Source organism: Cyprinodon tularosa, unplaced genomic scaffold (assembly GCF_016077235.1).
Source record: "Cyprinodon tularosa strain WSP-4 unplaced genomic scaffold, ASM1607723v1 ctg505, whole genome shotgun sequence".
NCBI classification, from domain to species: Eukaryota; Metazoa; Chordata; class Actinopteri; order Cyprinodontiformes; family Cyprinodontidae; genus Cyprinodon; species Cyprinodon tularosa.
Window position 1 is genome coordinate 521190 of NW_024039236.1, and position 22826 is coordinate 544015.

At 39.3% G+C, this 22826-nt stretch overlaps 1 protein-coding gene across 4 annotated transcripts in view; it reads left to right on the forward strand.

Moving 5' to 3' along the window:
• Window positions 1-22826, forward strand: part of LOC119795242 (attractin-like protein 1) — a 437403-nt gene that overhangs the window by 81130 nt on the left and 333447 nt on the right. For all 4 annotated transcript variants that reach the window (XM_038303135.1, XM_038303136.1, XM_038303137.1 and 1 more), the window contains exons 9-10: window positions 379-562; window positions 3795-3949. In XM_038303135.1, coding sequence (XP_038159063.1) covers window positions 379-562; window positions 3795-3949 — 339 coding nt within the window. The remainder of the gene's footprint in view (window positions 1-378; window positions 563-3794; window positions 3950-22826) is intronic.

Consider the following 22826-nt stretch of genomic DNA (forward strand, 5'->3'; position numbering starts at 1 on the left):
GGATATAGGTTTTTTGGGCATTTCTAAAAGGAATTATTAAAAAAGATCAAATATAAATATAAAATATTTTAAATCATTAAATTAAAAAAATAAAGATTGGACCAATATTTGAACAAGAATACATATAAAAAAGATACAATATGAAATAAAAAAATAAATAACTATGGCTTATTATAAATATCTAAATAAATAGAACTGCAGAAAACAGCAAAGTTACTCTCAAAACCTTTTTGAGTATGAATTATATTTTATTTTATAGTTTTCTCCTCTTGTTTTCATTTCTTTTTATTTCTACCAAAGAAAAGTTGTATCTGCATCAGGAATTTGTGTTTTATTTGTTCTCTATTTATCAGCTTGGTCTCTCTGTTTGTGCTTCAGGGTCAAACTTGTGGCAGGTTGTGTCTGTTGGAGGCGCCGTGGTTCAGGGAGGTTACGGACACAGCAGCGTGTACGATGAAGCCAGCGGCTGTGTTTACGTCCACGGGGGATACAAGGCTCTGAGCAACAACAAATACGGCCTGGTGGACCACATGTACCGCTACAGCGTTGGCACCAGAACATGGTGAGAGCAGGAAGCTTCCTGACTTTAGTCCATTAAATAAATACACATTAATGCTGATCTTTCCATTATGTTCCCAATCACATAAATTAGCATGAGAATGAAATTAATCAGACAAAGATAACTTTAGAGAAAGGAAAACAAGATGTTTTCAAACAATGATTTAATGCATAAAGGTAGACATCTTACCTGGTTTTTAAACCAAAGGACAGGAAGGGCCTATTTTACATTTTCCAAAAACATCTAAAAAATCTCCATGATCTTTAAGATTATTAAGAAACCTGTAAATTAATGAGTTAAAGGTGTGCATCTTGTTACAGTAACATAGATTTGGTGGAATTGCCAGTTTAGAGGAAGGGACACCTGCAATAAGACTCAGAACGTACGACAGAGAATCCAGGTGAGACGGACAGTGGGAAAATTAAACTGCGTTTATTTAGAACATGAGAGGCGGATCTGCAGTGGCTGCAGTTGTGGCGGGACCCCACCCATCACTGGAAACTCCAGTAGGAGAAAAGCACAGCTACAGTAGCAGCCATTCAAAATGGCCCTTCCCAGTTCAAAGTCACCTAAATGGCAGCCGAATGGCAGTAAAATCCCCTCCAGCTTCCAGCCACTGGCCTTCTCCTGGGCGTGCTTTTTTTTTACTCTGACTCCGCCCTCTCACTGAATTACAGGGTCTGACCAGGAGATGATGCTTCCCTTTAGATCTTAATGTCCACAAATCATGACAGAAAGAATATTTTAGATGTTTGAAAAAGAATTGTAGCGAACCAGCCAACGACCAGCCAAGGACCAGCCAAGGACCAGCCAAGGACCAGCCAAGGACCAGCCAAGGACCAGCCAAGGACCAGCCAAGGACCAGCCAACGACCAGCCAAGGACCAGCCAAGGACCAGCCAAGGACCAGCCAAGGACCAGCCAAGGACCAGCCAACGACCAGCCAACGACCAGCCAAGGACCAGCCAAGGACCAGCCAAGGACCAGCCAAGGACCAGCCAACGACCAGCCAACGACCAGCCAACGACCAGCCAAGGACCAGCCAAGGACCAGCCAAGGAAAGTGGGGAAATTTTGAATGTCTACTAGTGTAAGTGTCCATGATAATCTGATGGAGGATGATTATCCATGTGAGTCACTTACCTGGTTTGACAGTTTCAGTCAACCTCCAAAGAACACAGTAGGATCCAGCTGGAGGGCTGCCAATTAGATGCAGCAGGCGCAGCACTGCTGCCCTGCAGCAAGAAGGTTCTGGGTTAGATTCCCGGCCCCGGGTCTTTCTGCATAGAGTTAGCATGTTCTCCCTGAGCATGCGTGGGTTCTCTCCAGGTACTCCGGCTTCCTCCCACAGTGCAAAAACATGACTGTTAGGTTAATTGGCTTCTCTAAATTCTCCTTAGGTGTGAGTGAGTAACAATGGTTGTTTGTCTCTGTGTTGCCCTACGATGGACTGCAGACCTGTCCAGGGTGGACCCCGCCTCTCGCCCATTGACAGCTGGAGATAGGCACCAGCACCCCTCGCCACCCCATTCGGGACAAGCGTGTCAGATAATGGATGGATGGATATATATTATATCATTAGTTTGTACTCTGGGACAGTTTTAGATAACAGGGAGAGTGACTGCAGTAACAAAAGAAGCCACAGTTGTTCTCAATGACTTGACCTCAATGACTCAGAGAAGTCGCTCTCAGCAGGGCTAAGACCTCCTAAGATGTCTGCGTCTGCGTTGGCTGGTGTGTTTTACAGTGGCTGTGCTCGGCTCTAATGACTGAACAGTTGGCATGAAGGGCAGTCACCACAGGCTGGGGTCACTAAACCAGAGAGTTGCCTTCAGTTACATGCAGTTCCACACACACATTCACACATGTTTGTTTTGCTATATGTAGTGAGGACCATGTGTTAAATCTGGTTGACTTCCATTGATTTTCAGTCATTTTCAACCCTTTCTATGCCCTAACCCTAAAACTAACCTTAAATCAAACCCTTACCAATACATACCTCACCCTAACCCAATTAATACCTTAGCCCTAAACCTAACAATTAGCAAAATGTCCTCACTTCACAACAACTGCGGTCATCCACACACACACGCCTAAGAGGAAAGGAATTCTGTTTCTTCAATACTGGTTTTATTGGAACAGGCCCTTGGAGTGTATTCAATGAGTCAGAGAAGCTTTTCACAAACCAGTGTCCCACCAGAGGATCACAAGAACATTTCAGTCTGGAAATGTTCCCAAGTTCAGCGTTTCAAGTGACGCAAGGGTGCAGCATTTATTTGCTGTTGGAAAGTGAGAGCCACAGAGACAAGTTGCACTGGGACCAGAGCTCATTCATCCTGGTGACTGTTACACTTGTGTGTGTGATCAATGTGAGCTTCCTCTTTCAGACGTCCATCTGTTTAGTGTCACCTGAGGTCAAACCTCCAGTCTGATCATTATCTCCTGTTTCTGACTGCTGTAAATGATTATGCTTCAACCACAGAATTACCCGATATATCAGTACATCATCTAATATCACCACTCAGTTCTATATGATGTAGTACACCAGAATATATCACAGTTAGTTCAGGGGTTTGTATACATGATAAATAGTTCTCTAAAAATATGAAATGATGAAAAGTTATCTTTGTTATTAATGCAGGGGGGCGGGCAGGCGGGCGTTCGGAAGGAAGGAAGGAAGGAAGGAAGGAAGGAAGGAAGGAAGGAAGGAAGGAAGGAAGGAAGGAAGGAAGGAAGGAAGGATCTTTTTTAGTAATTCAAATTTGGATTTTCTTTAGTTTTAGATATTTCTACTTAACTCCAACACTCTAGACTAAGATTAACCCAAAGATTATTTATCAATTCAATTAATCTGTTGATATTTTTTTCTTTTTCAATGAATCAATTAATTATCAGATAAGCAAAGGTTCCGTAAAGAAGATTTTGTTTTACAAAATTCTTCCTACTTCTGGATCTGGTAGATCCAGAAAAAGCTGAAGCATGCTAAAGACAGGCTCAAACAGAGTGGAATGCTTCCTGTTGTGCTTTCCATCACAAGAAAGTAAGGATGTGCAGAGTGGGCCTCTACGGCATCAGTTTGACAAAATCTCTGTTTATACAGCAGATTAGATTAGATTAGATTAGCAAACAGAAACACACACAAAGAAAGTCCCACATTCTCGACAAATGAGCATTTTTTTAAACATCTCACCCCGTCTATAATCTCTCACCGGCGTGTTTTTGGCCCTGTGCATGCAGGCTGATTCTCAGGGAGAGCGGTTTGCCGCGGTACCTCCACTCAGCGGTGCTGCTGAGCGGGACGATGCTGGTGTTTGGAGGAAACACTCACAATGACACGTCTCTAAGCAACGGAGCAAAGTGTTTTTCTGCAGACTTCCTGGCATACGACATAGGTAAGAACATGTCCAGAAAGTTTACAAGTTGGACTTTCTTTGACATAAAATCACATTACAGAACTCTAATAAAATAAGTCTTGCCTTATAAACCACTTTAACTGATTTTATTGGGTTTCATGTGATGGATCAACATGAGGTAGGTTTTTTTTTTTTTGCAATTAAAAATCCCAAAAATAAGATTTCTATTTGGATTATTTCTTAAATTCAATTGATGGACTCTTGAACATGTCGGCCTTAATTTGCCTTTTCTGTAAATACTTGGGCTGCAGAAGTTGATCTGGGGTTTAGTTATTCATTAAGTGGTGATTTCAGCTCCTTCTCTTTTAAAGCTACATCTTTAGAAGCTTCTTCCATACCATCCTGTTTGCAAAATAGCCAAAATAAAGTCAGATTGAGTCGACTTTCAAGTCTTGCTTCCAATCTTCCATTTGATTTATGTCTGGACTTAAACCACTATGATGAGCTTGATCTGAAACGCCCAAAGTGGTTCATGATATATATATATATAAAAAAAAACTAAACAAAAATAAAGCACACTAAGGGCCGGATTTATCAAGATCCAATTTTGCGTGCAGTAATTTGCGCTCGCAAACTGGAATTTTGCGCGAGGGGCTGAACCATGGTTTGCGGGTGATTTAACAAGAGCGATTGCGTAACTGGTGGCAGGTGCAAAACTGTTGGAGACGCCCTATTTAAATGATGGTTTTGCGCGTTTTGTGGTTTGCGGCAAAGTAGTTTGTAGTTTCTGCAAACTAGTGCATTAAGAAATTTTAATCTTACAGTGACCCTCCCACCCCCTCCAAAAAAAGAAATATATATATATATATATATATATAAACTTTGGCAACCTTTATTCCCTAAGGTGGTATGTGGCTGAATTTCTACTTCACCGCAGTAAAAAAAAAAAAAAAAAAAACCAGGTGTTTTGTATCGGCCTGTAGAAAAATGCACATACCAAATGGCTCACAAGAAGTGACTGTTGATAAGATGATGTATGCATCCCCGCAGCATTGGCATGTTGCTCCACAGGCGCAGAGGTCGGGGTTCTCCGGTAGGGCGTCAGGGCGACATGGCATTTAGAACGTCGGACAGCACTTCTGAAAAACGAGATTGGGAGATCCCAGCTCTCGCTGCAACCGTACGCTGGAATGACCCAGATGCAAAAAAGTGCAATGTTGCAAGGAGTTTTGTGATATCTGGTATTGCGTGGGTCCTCCTTGTGGCTGGCTCCAAATCCATTCGGAGTTCCCCCAACAGCTCCAAAACGGCAATGCTGGATAAACGATATGTTTTGATGATCGTTTCCTCGTTCATTCCAAAAATATTCACACGGAGTGAAAAAATGCGTTCTCTGCGTCTCCTTGCTTCATTTCCATGTCTCCTTCTTGCGACAATAACCGCTGCCATGTGTGCGCAATTATGCATACAGACCATTTGCACCTTCTTTAGAAACGTGTTAAATATAGAGTCAGATACCGTCAGCAAAATTGCTTTTAGGTTTGATAAATCACTTTGCGAGTGCTAAATTAATATATTTACATGTTCTCCTCCCACAAGACGCACTTTTGCGTGTAAACGCCCCATATTGCATATTCATTGCAGAAAAAGTACTAAATGGATAAGAGGCGCTATTTAGCACGTTTTAAAGACCAAATCCTTTTAGCACGCTGTTGATAGATCAGTTTGTACATTTTTTAGCGTGCGCAGTGAAATAGCTCACGTTTTTATACACGCAAACCTTTGATAGATCCGGCCCTAAGAGTAAACAAAGTGTGGGTGGTGGAGACCCTACAATGAAGGAACAGTGTGGAAGATGAAAGATCTCATTACATAAAGCCCAGTTGCATCATAGAGCAGATGGCAGGAGTGTTTCCACCTCTGATCAAGACATAGAGGAGAAATGATTGAGAGAGAAAAAGAAGAGATCACAGCATTTCTTTACAGGCGTAAAGCAACAGGGAGCACAGAGTTCAACACAATAAAGATTAATATGATTCATTTAACAATACTGCAAAATAAAAAAAAGGTTTGACCAACATGGAGATAAAGGAGTTGACGTTGTGGAAATGACGCTTCAGTCCTCGCAATGCAGGAGATTTGCTTTAAACCACATGTGCATATTATGAAGGAATTGGATGAGAACAGAATTATGCCGAGTCATGTTTCATACCGTCAATGTTTTTTACCCCTTGATTTACGAAGAGGCAGAGCAAGAAGACACTTTTCATGTCCATGTAAGCATGGTACAGAAGTCCTTAACTGCTGGTGATGATGGTATTACTATCAGACCGGGGCTGATCAGGAGGATTTAACCTGCTAAATCCAGAGGGTTTTAAAAATGATTTGCACTTGAAAATATTCAAAAAACAAATCAACAGTAAAGCCACACCCCTCTATCCATTTAAAGGCAATGCTGGATTTTTCCCCCTCTTCAGCATTGCAGATATTAAAATGCCTGGTTTATTTATCATACATATTGTTAAGGAAGTTTACCTCTTCTCAGCCCTCCTCTTGTTCCAGCCTTCAGTTGTACTGTTTGTGAGCTGTCCAGAAGCAAGCGGGCCACCTCTGCATGGCCCCTGAGCCTCTTTGCTTCCTTAAATTAACACTGTATAACCAACCTTTAGCCACCAGGGGGCGGTAGACCTTTCACCATCACTCAGCTAATGCTAAGATATCCAGCAAATTCCCCTAAAGGAAAACAAAAGAAGAATAGCAAATAAATTAAAAATGTGTTTTGTCATTCACTCAGTTTATTCATCTAAAATAAAAATAAATAAAGTAATATATTTCATTTTGTATTTTTATTGCAAAACTTAAGTGGAATTAGATTTAGTATGAGAAAATAGAAGCTCTATGTACTAAATATACCTTTTCATTTAAATGAACACAAATATTCTTCATCTCCCTTGGTTTTTATGTGGATGTATTATTTTTGAAAAAGTAATAATTTTGATTAAACCAGTTCCTACATTTTTAGAGAAAAAATCCTTCCTTTCCAATGCTTTCTATAAAAGGAGGGGAAATAAAGGCGGAAAGACAGTAGCTACCTTGGTAATCTAGTTTAGCATCGTCCCTTTGCCAACAGCCAAACACCACGTAGCACTGGCATGCTCATTTATAGCAGGTTGACGAACAGCAATCTATTGAGGATGACCTCCGCCGACTTTGAAGGAGCTTTGTAATGATACTGCCACCTGTGGCCAAAACAAAGAACTGCAGCACTCTTCTGCTTGTTCTAATAGCTCGCAGTCATGCTTAAGGTTATTGAGTTGCGCTGGATGCTTGTTGCTTCTGAGTATCTACAAATCCATCTAGCATAAAGCGCTTTGATTGTTTGCTGGGTGGGACCGATGACATCACATCTACCAAACAGTGAACTTCCAAGCTGAAGAAAATTCTGCGCTAAACCTCTGAGGTGTCAGTCTGCTCATCAAACCATGTGTTAGCTGTAAAGAGTCAAATGAAAAGTCTATTTAGAGGATATTATTCATTAAAAATCTACATTATGTCTCTTTAAGAAGAATGTCAGTCTTTATAAAACATGTTAATATATCCTTAAGAAAGATGATGTGATTAATCAATGTCTGACAGTAGAGCGGAATCTGTTAACTTCAGTGTTAATACAGCACTGTCATGGTTTAACCTCAGTCCATATGAGCACAAGTTTATGTTAATGTGTTATTTTCATTATTACTGTATTGGTAAATAATATTAGAATATACACTGGTTATATAACCGTGGCTATTTTTATGGGCAGGAAGGATTAAAGATAAATATTAGATAAAATGTACTAAAAGGAGTTCAATAAATTTTTTTTCATGCTACATATAGCTGCATTAATATTAAAGCATTCAAATCAGTATAAAATAAAATCCATATCAAATGAAAATATTCCCCAAAGAAGTGAAATGTACTAGAATTGAGAAAAGAGTTACTCAACCATCCTCAGATGACTTTGGTCTGAAGAATGGAAGCCCTCCTCTCCATCACCCTAATTCTTTAAAACAGTATTTAGCTCATCCAAACCGATGATATTTGGGTTTAATTCTGTTTATTCTTTTTTAGCTAATATATGAGTCTGATGGATTATTTATTTATTGTTTTTCCAAACTTTTAGGGTTAAAAAAATAGCAAAGGAACTAATAAATACTCAGAAGAGCCAAAGTTAATCTTTGATCAGCCTATAATTGACTTTGAAAGGTTTAGAAAAAGCATGACTCAGCGTGGTCTGATGTTGTGGGCATGCTTTTTTTAACCCAGAGGTCAATATTAGATCCTGCATTAATGGGAAAGTTCTGCCTAACAGCAAAGGTAGTTGCTGATAAAAGTTAATTGGGTAACTCTGACATTCTTTGTCAACTCTGTAAATGTAAGGAAAGGTTTTCAGATTTTGTTCTGCTTTCTCATCAACAGAGCCAAAGGGTGAACTTTAACCGCGGCACTTAAAAATGACCATCTTTGGATTAAAAGTGGTAGTGGAAGCAGACAGAGCACTGCTGTTAAATCTCTGATCAAATCAGAAGAAAAAAATGAATTATATGGTACATTGTGATGCAATCTAATGGCTCATTGTTCCAAATTAAATTCTCTCTTTTATTTTATTTTCCTTTTTTTGTCCTACTATTCTCTGTGGCACAAAACACAAAGCAGTTCTGATTGTGAGGATGCAGATGAAATAGGGGAGCAGAGTGCTGTGGGAGGGAGGGGGGGGGGGGGGGGGTGAGGGGGGGTTATATGTGCAGAATTGTTAGAAATAAAGAACAAATGAAGCAGGGATTTAGGGAGAGAGAAGAAAGCCAACACTGCTGCAAAGGAGAATCGCCTCAAGACAACAAAGGTGCAGCAGGTAATAAGACTGAATAAGAAGCTTAATTAAAGGTGATAAACATTACAGAGCTTCAGAGTCTTTAGGTTTCCAGACTCTGGGCCTTTTCTTGTGGAAGGATTTACTGTAAATATGTATCTTTATGTTGCATTAACTCCCTCAGTTTTTATAAATATATTGAGTCATTAATATTTCTTCTTTCTCTCCTGTGTTATTTACAAGAGTCACAAAGATATTAGAGGGAGAAGAAATTTTAGTTGACTTTATTAAAGTCTTTATTAAAAGACAGAGAAATTCAGGTTGGCTGTATGTAGCATCTTTGCTCATCCTTTATGGGAGACATTGGTGCTTTTCTCCCCTCCTACTCTGCAGGCCAGGTTAAGGGGACAGGGCCGGCCCAAGCTTAAGCAAATTAAGGGGTTTGCTCAAGGCCCAGGGGCAACATGGGGGTCCCAAAAATTATTATTTGTTTGTTGTTTGCATGTATAATGATTTCTGTATTGATACAGTTGAGCTTTTGTAGAATTTCTTGTTTTGTAGATTAAATCTAAAATATTTCCTGTATAACTGCTGCATTTTCATTAAAATCAGATCCTGGAACATTAAAGCATCTAAGAAAAAAAAGGTCTGGCTCCAAAGTCTGGCTGCAGACCTGCAGACTGTCAGGACCTTTCATTACAAAGCTGCACAGTGAGGTCTACTGCATGTCAGAACCGAGAGTTTCTTCAAGGCAAGGCAAGGCAAGGCAAGGCAAATTTATTTGTATAGCACAATTCAGTACAAAGACAATGCAAAGTGCTTTACATGATTAAAATATAGGAAGATAAAATAGAATCAAAGCAAGTAGGAAAAAATAAAAAAATAAATAAAATAAAATAAAAAATGCCGAAACAAAAAAGAATATTAAAAACAGTTGGACTAAAGAAAATATGTTTTAGTTGAACGGTTTAACTAGAACAGTGGAAGGCAATCCTAAACAAATGTGTTTTTAGTCTTGATTTAAAGGAACTCAGGCTTTCTGCACTTTTACAGTTTTCTGGAAGTTTGTTCCAGATAAGTGGAGCATAGGAACTAAATGCTGCTTCTCCATGTTTAGTTCTGGTTCTAGGTCTGCAGAGCAGGCTGGAGCCAGAAGACCTGAGTGGTCTGGAGGGTTGATACACTGATAGCAAGTCTGTGATGTATTTAGGTGCTAAGCCATTCAGAGATTTATAGACTAACAGAAGTATTTTAAAGTCTATTCTCTGAGATACAGGGAGCCAGTGGAAGGACTTTAGAACCGGGGTGATGTGCTCTACTTTCTTAGTCTTAGTGAGGACACGGGCAGCAGCGTTCTGGATCAGCTGCAGCTGTCTGATCCACTTTTTAGGCCTTTCTAAAATAAAAATGAATTTACTGGAAGCACATATTGTACATTTCCCATGGTAATTTATCAGCTCTTCACTATTTAAATATGTTTGTCTATGTATGTCCATCTAACATTTATTTTACTCTAGTATTTTATTTTATTAGTGCAGCTGTTAGTTTAGTTTACACTAAATCATTTGAAACTAAATCTCTGTAATTGATCTGTGTGATGGATTTATGGACTCCAGCCTTTTTGCTGACTGTTCTTTCCTTTTACCTTTATCATTGAAAACAGCATCATTTGTCCCATTTAAATGGAGATTTACTCTGTTCTTTTATAAAGATGTCTCTAATATGTGTTTGGAAGTATCCTACATTCTAATACTCTTCTATTAGTATTGATTGTGCTGTTATTTCCTCTGCTGTTGGACAACATTTGCCAATAGAGGGTTTGGGATTTCAAATTAACTCACTGTAGCTATGGGGGTTTCTGAATACCTAGATACACATCCAAAATAGCCAATGACTTCTAATACAAGAGAGAACAGTTGACACAAAACAAACTTTCAAATGTCTATTTTATTTCCTTACAAGTATTTTTATTGTTGAAACAGCCGTACCCTCTTTTGTTTATTATCACCTCACAGAAAAGCTGCATATCTTTAATTTTGTGAAACAAAAACCTAAACGGCTCCAGAATAAATTCTTGCTCCTCCTCCTTTGTTGTCAAACATCTTGGCCGTTTCCCTGGCAGCTTCCTCAGGTTGTGTGCTCTTCATCCTTAAGATCTCAGCCATCTTCACTCTGGCTGCAAACAGTTGTTTATTCGCCTGCAGCCATTCTGCTGCATCTTTTCAGTGATGCAACGCTCAGACAACCGCACTGATCTGAAGAAAAAAAATGTTGTTGGAGCCAAAAATTGATCTCATACTTATTTTGGCATTTGGGGCTATTTGCTATGCTTTATGGTTCATAATTGTTTCTTTGTGCTACAGTTATTCTTCAATTTATTTGATAGTATCTGTAATTTCTATTTATTTTGGGTTTTCTATACTTGTGGTTATATATTTATCCTTTCTATTTCTGCCCAATTATGCTTCACCATGTTTTTCTTGTAAATAGTCTGTTTCCATTGAGGAAATGTATCTTTTTCAGGGATAATCTTAAAGCTGCTTTCTGTGACAGCAGCTGATGCTAAGGACGCTGCAGCTGTGTCTTGTTCAGAAGCAGTTGAATCTTGAGAGGTGGAGACCGTGGCGTGCAGAAGCATGGACAGGGGTGGGGTGGTTGAGCTTTGTTCCTCTGCTAAAGCTGGGCTAGAAAAGGACCGATCATGTGAAGATAAAGCTGAGGAAAACACTGCAGCTGACTCTTTATGGGAGGGAGCAGAAGAGGCAGCAGTCATGTCACCCTGGAAAGCATATAAGTGTCTTTTCAAGTCTTGGCTCCTCAATAGGGTTTTGCTGCACACAGGGCAGTGATACACATAAGTACACATAAATACTCTTTATACTATCATTATGGGTGAAAGTTTGCACACACACACACACACTCTGTATCAGAAATATTCAAAAGTTTTAAACTTTACACACTCCACAGCAGAGAATCTGATTCTAAAGCTTTTCTCTCTGATACGTTGCATCATAAACATCATTTCGAAACAGTAAGACACACATGGGGCACAGTGGGTAGCTCTGCTGCCTTGCAGCCAGAAGGATCTGGGTTTGATTCCCGGCCCGGGGTCTTTCTGCATGGAGTTAGCATGTTCTCCCTGAGCATGCGTGGGTTCTCTCAGGGTACTCTAGCTTCCTCCAACAGTCCAAAAACATAACAGTTAGGTTAACTGGCTTCTCTAAATTCTCTTAGGTGTGAGTGTGAATGGCTGTTTGTCTCTGTGATGGACTGGCAACCTGTCCAGGATTGACCCCGCCTCATACCAGTACCCCTCACCACCCCAGGTGGGATAAGTGTGATGGGAAATGGATGGATGATAACACACATAGAAAAGTAAAGGTATTAGATGATATTCACTACAACATCCATTCCCTTGACTTCACTTTTACAAGCCAAGCCCCAACCTGCCAGAAGTTAGCAGCACTGGCTCATATGTATGAGTACAAACCCACAAAAACATTATGCTTCCCTTTAAATAAAATGCCACCTCTCCTATGTGCATCTGAGTGAGTATTCATGTTAGACAGCTTTGTGGGTTTAATTTTTAGGCACAGAGGAGATTTGTAGTGCAGAGTTTAACTTTTGGTGTTGTTCCTTTTAAAACATGCATCTGTGAGAGACACATAATGTCGTAATAAGTAAAAGAAAATGATCCAAAAATGATATGAGAATGTGAGCACTGGAATAATCTCCCAGTCCTGACGGTGCAGGTCTGCAGCCAGACATATCTGGACGTTCTTCATGTTTAAAGTAACGAAACAAACATCATAAAAGGCTGAATCTCTTTCTTCATATTTCTATTTCAAGTTGCAGCATCCCCATGAGGGCTCCGACCAAAAAAAGATGAATGAAGGAAAACTTGCATCAAGTTCAGTGAAGTTCCTCTAGAAAGCCTCTGCCCTCCCCATCATCTCTGCAGGACATGCTTAATTAGCTCAACCTGTGGAAGCTGCTCCCCACCGTCTCTGCTTTCGTCTTCATTTACTCTTTCTTTCCCTCTGCAAGCGGCGCTTTGGCGCACTAATTTGTTTTTGTTTTTTTGGCCGTGCTAACCTTGGAGGGACAACATGACGTTATTAGCATCCCCTGCTCCTCCGACGCCACACATTAGATTCTGCTTGACAAGGAAAGCACTTTTCATTTGGATTTAATTCTGCCTCTCCCCCCCTTCAGCTCTGCCTCACCCCATGTTTCTACCCCCCCACACACACAGCACACCCTGCCACCCTCACGCTTCTAATTAGATTTGGGGGGAAAATGAACTGTGATTAAAAAATGCAGTGCTCTCCAACTTGACATCCACACACTGTTTGCTGCACACAAACATTCACAAACTGTCTAAAAGGCTTGGAGCTTGTGTTTGAGATGGCGAGGGAGGGGTGGATGTCATTCAGTCCTCCTCCTCATCCTCCCGTTCCTTCCTCCTCCTGGCCTTCTTCATCAACTTCCCTATTAGTGCAGATCAGATCAAACTGTCAATCAGAGCGGTTGGCCGACTGCTTCGATCTGGCCGTGCGATTACGCTCTCTGTCCTACCGTGTGTTATTAACACCCATTTTTCTCATATCCTGAGAGGAAATTAAAATCTTGGTTGATGTGTGTGTTATATATTTCTGTGGATCTGTGTTTGGGTGTGTGGCTCATACAACATGTGCATTTTAGCAGCTTCACGCCGGCATTAGGCTGGTAAAGCTGGGAACAGGTTAGAATGGGAGTTTTAAGCTGTGGCTGCCATCAAATTAGGTTTGAAGCTTTTACAGGGCGGTGGGGTTTGGATTCACAGACACGAATATCTTAGGTTTAATAACAGCAAAAAAGAAAAGATCTTTTAGTCAGATATATGGATATATTTGACTGGATATTTATGTTTATTGTGATTCTCGTTTCAATTCAGTTTATTTAAATAGCATCAATTAACAATATATGTCATCTCAAGGTACTTTATAGAGACATTCAACCAGATCATCCAGTCAGATTGGTTCAAAGTTTTCTATCTAAGGAAAACCAGCTGATTGCATCGACTCATTGATTCTTCAGCAATCCCTCACACTAAGCATGCTTGTAGCGACAGTGGAGAGGAAAAACTCCCTTTGAACAGGAAGAAACCTCCAGCAGAACCAGGCTCAGTGTGAGCGGCCATCTGCTGAGGCCGACTGGGGTTCAAGGAGACAGAAGCAGACATAGAAAAAGAAGCATAGATACAAAAGGCAACTGTCAACCAGCTCCACAGGCGGCCCCGTCCAGGAAACACACAGCCAGGCAGACGAGCTCCGAGCCAGCTCCCATGTCAGAGGATGAAGAGAGCACATCCAGTTAGTCACAGTCAGAGAAACAGGACTACACTGAAAAATCTTGAAAAAACTCTATTCAAGTCAAATACTTTACTCTGTACTCAAGTAAAGAGTCATTGTTTGCTGGAAACAACTGATTTAATGTAAAAAAAAAAAAAAAAAAAGAAAGCCGACAAAGAAAAGTGCAGAGTTCTTAAATTTAGTATAAGTATAAAATTAAGTATAAAATAAATTATAAAAATACAAATTGTCATGATTGGCTTAAGAGACTTAACCCACATGCAGAACACCACTGGAAGCAGAGTAAAAGTTTAACAGAGTTTATTGAATGGTTTCACAGAATGAACATGAACTGGTTCAGGCACAGATCCGGGACTGGAATCACTGATGTCTGCAGAGACGGATAGTTTGATTAGCCAGGCAGTCAGATGATTTGTCGAATTAATTAATTTAGAATGTACCTTGAAGAGGTTCTGACAGATCCTTTGTGAGGGAGGGAACCGGTTGGGTCCAGAGACTGTAGATTCAGCAGAGTGCTCAGCAGCAGCAGCGTCTAGCTTCTGACTTGAGAGTTGCAGACCTTGATTTGAGTTTCCAGCTCTTCCTTGAGAGCAGTAGTAGAGGTCCAGACTGAAATCTTCAGGTTTGGCTTCCTTGGGCAGGCAAGCAGGTTTACAGGCAAAGCTCATCCAGAGCTTCAGACTTCAGTCGGGTTTCCAAACTTGGTCAACACTGCGGCGTTGAAGGAAGGTCTGACTGCTGCTTATGTAGGAAGGTCTCCTGATGGGCTGATGAGCTTCAGGTGTGCTGGAGGCTCCAGGCCAGGAGACCCACAGCGCACTCTGCTGGAGAAAGGTGGTAAATCTCCAGATCCCAACACAAATAAATCACAGAGATAAAACACTTTCCAAATAATTTTCTTATCAGAAACCTATAACAGCAATTTCAACAGTAGGCAATTCTTACTGTATATTGACCTAAGTAGAGCTTTAGTTGCTTATAGAGGTGTCAAGTAACGATGTATAAATACTTCGTTACTGTACTTAAGTACACTTTTTAGGTATCTATTCTTTACTCCATTAGTTATTTTTCCTCCCACTTCCTACTTCTACTCATTACATTTTCACACAAGTATCTGTACTTTCTATTCCTTACATTTTAAAACAACCGTTACTTGTTACTCTTGGTTTCGGTTTAATGCAGAGGTCACAGATTAGCGGACTGCGGTCCGTTGTTATGCCGAAAAGTGCATCCCTGCTGAGATATGCATCCCCAGTCACGGGCAGGAGCGCGCCTCACTCTGTATAACTACCTATCAACTAAGAAAAACGGATTAAAATATGACGACATTTCATATAAACGGAACAGAACTTAACTCGTACAATAATGTATTTATTCAGAAACAGTGTGGGCTTTCTTACAATACTGAATGCTCTATAATTTTATCTCTGTTATTTTTTGATTATGCACATCTACTAGCTTTTTATTCTAAAAAATCTACAATATTACATGAGCAAATTATCAAAATTTTTTCAAAATCCTGTTTAAAAGCTCCTAATGAGGCTTCAGATCAGACAGCGACAATTATGCTGTCATTGTTTTACAGGCAGAATTAGCATTTGCTGACCCTTGACCTTTAACTACTGATGGATATACAGGAATACAGTCATACAAGAGTCAACTCCAAAAATAGCACGGGATGGAATTATTTGGCAATTTCTATTTTTTTAAACATTTTATTTCAAAATTCAGTGTATAACATGAATGCACAAATACCTCTTTTTATTTCAGTGTTAAATTCAGTTTAAAGTAACAGATCATTAAAAATATCTCCGGACCTTTACTGGTTGATGATTTTCTTTATTCGGACCCCGCTGATTTTTAATTAGTTCCCCCTGGTTTAATGTTTCTAAATATATATTTCCCGTCATGTGCTCCATCCAATGCAGATCATTGGCTCCATCCACATCTAGTGAAAACTAGTGTGATTGGATGAGTCATATAACGCAAACACTCATTGGTTAGCTAAAGGAAATCATCAGAAGCAAGCAGGTGTTCTTCAAACTGCTAACGTGAATTGTCTATGCAATGCTACAATGTGGGATTCAGAAAAAGATGTTGAAATGTCTGAAAGGTCGACCACAGGCGAGAGCGTATCGGGAGATGGAGACCAACAAGACCTCCCTCATCCTTGGCCCTATCTCAAAGAATTTTTAGAAATAGTCGAAAAACTGACCTTTCAATTCACATAGTGGCATCTGGCTGTTTTTTTAAAGGTTCCTTTATACCTTTATACTTTAAGTAGTTTTTGGAGCACATACCTTTTCAGTTTTACTTTAGTAAAGAGATCAAGTTGATACTTCTTGTTTTTAAACTTCAGTATCTATACTTCTACTTAACTAACAAATGTGTGAACTTTTGACACCACTGGTTCCTTATAGTTGGTAAGGGAACCTGAAGAATGCAAGAATATTACTTAAGTAAAAGTAAAATGTATGGTTAAGATTTTTTTTATAAGTTACTCAATTAAATGTAAGACGTAATCTAACCTCTAGACAAAACAGCAGCCTGTTACCAAACCTATGCTTTGTTATAAAGCTGCAGATTTGAAGCGTATTATAAATGCTGAAAAGTGTGACATTGAATAATCTGTATTAAAGCAACATAAATCCTTATACCACTGCTGTGTTTTAAATAAACTCAAAGATCAGGTTAAAGAATAGAGAGCGGGGCAGTGAGTGACATCTAAATTATTTGGCCTTTGATGAAGGCCATGATATTAACATTAATCCTCCTTTTGTCAGATTACCAGGAGCTTTAAAGTCCCATTTATCTCCCATCTTTGATGTCCATCTATGGTTTATCTATTAGGACACTACGTCTAGTTTTAGCCAGCAGTCAGGTGGCTTAGAAACGTCCCTATTATACCTGTAAGTTTATTTTGGGGCTCTGAAATTGAAGTGGCAGCTTTTGGAATAATCTGAAGTTTTAACACCTAATGTGCTGCACATTCAGCTCAATATTAGTGATAAAGGAGCTGTGCACACCTAGAGACCCTGCTGAGTGATGATTACCTAAGCAGAGTGCCAATGGGATTCAGGACTTTACAGGTTTTATTAAGGTTTAGCTGACAGAACATGTGTGTCCCTGGAGGATCCAGAAATGCAATCCAAAAGGCTTTACTCATTCATTTAACAACCTTTAACAACCTTTATAGAAATGCACATACAATAGTAACCTTTCAAGGAACAGGTTTGTAAGTCAAACAAAGAATAGTAGACAAGGTTTAATTTTAAGAGCACTGAGAAAATAATACTTTTTTTTATTTACTATTTTATAACAGAGCAGCATGCGCTGGATAGATGCACAGATTTTAGCACATGCTAACCTTTTAACTTCTAATTTAAGCAATGATTCAATCTAACTAAGCTGTACTAAATTCATGTTCAGACAAAAACACACCACATCAAACGTTTTTCTTTCATACCTTAAAAACACATTTTTTTCCAGTCAGTGTGGAAGATTGTCTGTGATTTGGGCTGCACAGTGGTGTAATTTGTAGCACTCTTATTTTGCAGCATTGAGCTCCTGGGTTAGAGTCCCTGCTTAGAGTCTTTCTTCAGACTCCATACCTAAAACATGACTGTTAGGTTATGGTGTGTCTAAACTGCCCTAAGGAGTTGAAGTGTGTGTGCCTGGGCTCCGGCCCCACCATGCCCTGATTGATGGATCTACGATTGGTCTTCTGTCCTGCTGGTTAATGGAAGGGTTTAACTGAGCATGTGTAGTATCAAGGTCATCCATATTAGCATCTTTCTGATTGGAAAAAAGAAAAAAACAACAGTCCCCAGTAATTTACTTCTACGCAATAAAGGTTATTAGGAGCTGTTAGAACATTGTCCTCTTACACTTCACCTTTAATAAACAGCATCCAAATGACCAAGCTGCTTGAAGGAAGACATTTGGCCGCTGGAACATTGTGGAATAATTGTAGTAAATTAAAGCTTATTAAAAATTAATGGTTTGTGCCAAGACCTGCAGGACACAGGTAAGGATATCTATAAAAATTAAGAAATTAGCAGCAAAAATAGCAGCATTTTGGGTACTTACATGTTTCTTCACTGTTTGAAGACATTTTCTCTGAAAACACACCTCATATTCTCAGAACAACAACAAAAAACATGCAGACAATCTTCAAAACCCCTCAGTTCTCCTGCTAAATCAAAGTTTAGTTTCAAAACAATATGAATTTGTCTCAGAGGATTTTTGTTTTGTTTGCAAAGGATAAAAAAAAACATCAAACCAAAAAATGTTTACAAGAACCAACTGAACATTAGTGAGCTCAGTGTAAAACTATGATGAATGGAAATCACAAATCATCATGCAGACCTTTTTCTTTTCAGTGTTAGACGTGCTACAAGCAGTTTGAAATGTTCCTAATGTTTTTCCTCTTTTTTTGTACATGCCAGTCGAACAAATTTCTTTCAGAACTTTTAAATGTGAGGTTATTCTCGTGAAAACAAGGCTTTTTTTCCCTCAAAACAGTTGTGCTGAATGCATGAAATATGTGTGTGTGGTGTTCAATTCTATTCAGTTCACTTCAGTTTGTTCCTATAGCGCCAATTTACTACACATGTCATCTCAAGGCACTTTACAGTTCACCAGATCATCCAGTCAGATTGATTCAAAGTTTTCTATCTAAGGAAAACCAGTTGATTGCATCGACTCATTGACTCTTCAGCAATCCCTCACACTAAGCATGCTTGTAGCGACAGTGGAGAGGAAAAACTCCCTTTTAACAGGAAGAAACCTCCAGCAGAACCAGGCTCAGTGTGAGCGGCCATCTGCTGAGGCCGACTGGGGTTCAAGGAGACAGAAGCAGAGATACAAAAAGCAGCTGTAAAAGGCGGCCCCGTCCAGGAAACACACAGCCAGGCAGACGAGCTTCGAGCCAGCTCCCATGTCAGAGGATGAAGAGAGCACATCCAGTTAGTCACAGTCAGAGAAACAGGACTACACTGGAAAACAGGCTGATCTCCAGCATCTATAAACAAGGGTGTTGATGGCAGCAGCACAGCTGATATTTCTCTCCAGGATGGAGTCACAGCCAAACAGGAACAGTTTAAAGAAGGTGTGTTTTAGGTCGACTACTAATAAGGGACAGGGATTGTGTTTATAGTTCAGCAGAACTGATTCTAGGTGTTGGTGCATGACTTACATGTTGTGCATATTGTGCTTCAAGTACTAGTTTTTATGTGTAAATAGCGGAGAAAAACTAATGATCTGCAAACATTTAGTTTTTGTTGAATTTATATGCTTTCCATTAAACCTGTAAGCCTCACTTTCTGGGAAAAAAGATAAAAAAAAAATAAATAAATCTGAAAAATGTAGTAACAACAGATTAAAGATTTCCTTTTTTTTAGCTGGCTGGTTGAGCTGCAGTCCCTGCCTGGCATCTTGCTCCACTCCACCTCAGATCTTCCACTGTTAGCTCCAGAGCTAGTCCTGGCCACTCGCTCTCTGAACAGATGCAGTTTCTTGATCCAGTCCTGGTTGCGGTGCAGATCCACTGCAGTGGATTGAAGCTCCTTTGATTATCTGAGTGGAGCTTATTGCCCACTACAGCATGTGAATTTTTTAAGATATGTCAAGCAAGGGATATCGCCTGAAAACGGCGACAGAGTCGCTGGACTTGAGCCTGTTGTGAACTCATTATAGAGGATTTGTCATTGTCTCCTTTCTATCTCCTCTTTGTTTCATCTTTTATCTTTTTTTTCTTTTTCTTCTTCTGATTTTCCTCTTCTGTTCTATTTATATCACAGTGTCCATATAAACTTTAAAACTCCCTGCATAATTATAATAAAGCATTTTATATGCATGAAACAAGTGGAGCAGTATGGCAATTGCCGTACTGCTCCACTTGTGAAAGGAAAATCTGTTGGGCTCTTTTTGGCATCAAGACAATTATTCTTATTGCCACATTGCCAGACAGGACACTGTTAAAAAATATATATATATAGAGGATTGACTGAAATGCAAAGTGCTAGCTATGATGTTGGCATTTTAAACCTTGCCCAGGGACTACAGTTGAAAATTAGCTACTTAGCTAACACTGGCTCATTTACAGAAATGTTTATTAATGTGTACTGTCCCTGTTCAAATAAACACATAAATAAATGATCACCTGTAATTATTGAAGATATTTAGTCTCAAGAAACTGGGGCGTATGGTGGTCTGAACTATCTATAGCTTTTTTCTTTAGCTTTCTTTGTGAAACCTTTAAAATGAAAAGGTTGTGGTCTTTGAGGGTTTTTGTTCAGCTTAGCATCTCTTGTTTAAACTAAACAGTGTAACAATGCTGTAACCCGCTTGTTTGATCAGCGTGGAATGGACTTAGTGTCCTGTGATGCTACACGGTGACATCTGGCCTTTGCTTGATATAATCTCCTGTATGACAGGAAGCCGACGGCTCATTTCTCTATTTAACTTTGAGCCACGCTTTTGAATGCTGCATCACTAACAGCTGCTGATATAAGGCATCTTCTTCTTCTTCTGGTCGGCAGACTGGGGAATCAAAGCTCAGATTGGAAATAACAAACCTGAACAAATGTGGGGGAACTGAAAGGGTTCCAATCCAGTAATGATCCTTGGTGCCCAAACCTACTAGTAGCTGTTGAAGGCTTGAAAGATCATTTCTATTCTCTCACAGGGATCTTTAATGCACTGTTTATATGTCTTTAAGATATTGTTCAGTTGGTGTATATTCAGCTACTGAGGCTTTTTTCCTCTACTGAGCACCTAGATCTAACTTTCAGACTTAGTAATAATATATATATTTTTTTTCAAAACAAAAATACAAAACAAAAAGAAATGTCAAACAATTTTTTTGTTGTTCAAAGTCAAACTTGTCCCTTAAAGCTTGAATATGTTGTACTTGATTTATTTATCTATATTTTATACACCTGAGTTTTTTTTTTTTTTTTAAACATTTCATAACCACTCATGGTATACATGAATGGTCTTATCAAACCTACAGTAAGACAGGAGATGTGCTACAGCAAACCTTTATTGACGCTAACAGTCAACAGTGTACTTGGCAGGTTTTAAAATGACCCACCCCCAGCCTGCCCCACTCGCCCTCTGCAGCGTCTCTCCCTGTTTACAACAAAACTATTCTGCATGAAAGTGGAGTTAGATCCTGAGTCACTTAATTCCCCCCGATCTCTGTTATTGTTTCTACGTTTCATGTAATTTATGGTAGATATTGATTTAATCATCAGTTTATGTAGCTTTCTTAAGGTTAGATCCACAAACAGAATAGCATCAAACATATGTTGCTTTCAGAATTTGTTGATTAAATGATCAAAAACAGGAAGGATTGGCTGCCACTGGTCAGGCAAGAACAGCATTAATCAGGTCAGCAGCTTACATAAGCATCAGGGGCGGATCCAGGATTTTTCAAAGGGGGGTGCGCACCTAAGGGTCATAGGGTCACGGGGTCACAGGTCAACACAATGTGAGGCTAAAAGACCAAAGAATACCATCTTCACTCTTTCACACTACCCTAATTATTCATCCAAGGGTTTTTAATTTATAATTTTAATGGATGAACATAAGAAAAAATAGCATGATTACATTATTGTAATTGTAAAAAGGATCTCTCGGTTTTTAAAGCATGCACAACGTTAAAAGGTAGTTTAAAGAAAAAAATTATCCTTATCAACAATTAATCAAACAAGGAGTTTCTTTATTTCCAGAAATTATATTTACACAGAACATGAATTAAAAAAAACCCAAGGACTTGGGTTCAAGTATGGTTCAAGTAAGACAAAGGAGATTTGAATATATTTTAACAAGATAAACTGTTGAAAAAAAAAAAAAGTTAAACCACACAAAGAATATTGTTCTCTACTACAAACTTTAAGATGATAATGGGTTTACAAATGTCAACCTTCTGGGATGCTTCTGGGCAAATATGTCTATGATTTTGTTGATGTCTAACTGAATGTCCTTGTGCACATACAAAAGTAGCAAAGCCACAAACCTTTCCTGTCCCATTGTTGACCTCAGCAAAGTTTTCACTGGATTAAGCCCCGAGTTAGCACGTTCCACAGAAGCACTGGTAACAGGAATGACTGACAGAAGGTGAAGAATCATATAAATGTATGGGTAGCACTTCATATTTGTCATCTTTAGAATTTCAGGGAGAGAGCGGGGTTTTTCCACTGATGATGACCACTTTGTGTGCCACAACTTCACTTCCTGCCTGAATGTTGATCCTGACGGTAGATCATCTTTATATGATGTAAAAATGATAAAAAGTCATACTTGTCCAGCCAGTCCCTCTGGCATGTTATTTTGGTCTCCCTACTGGCTCTTTGGTTGTCTTTAAATTCTCTGGCAGGGAAATCGAAAGATTTGGGTGGTTTTCTGGTCTGAAGAAGCTGAAATTTTCTAGAGTCGTCCATTTCACTAATCTGGTCCTTGGCCTTTGATATATCTGTAATAACATTGATATTTACATAGTCAATTTTGTATGGGTGCTGGTGGAGTTTTATTATGAAATGTAAAATTTCAAGATTAAGCAAAAAAGTCAATCGTGTAAAACAAAAACAAAATTAGTTGTTTTGACATAAAATTGACAAAAAATACAACTATTACTAACGTATGTCTCAAGTTGTTTGGGGCAAATCCGCTTGGTTGAGCGCCGGCTCTTCAGTTGTCTTTACATCGA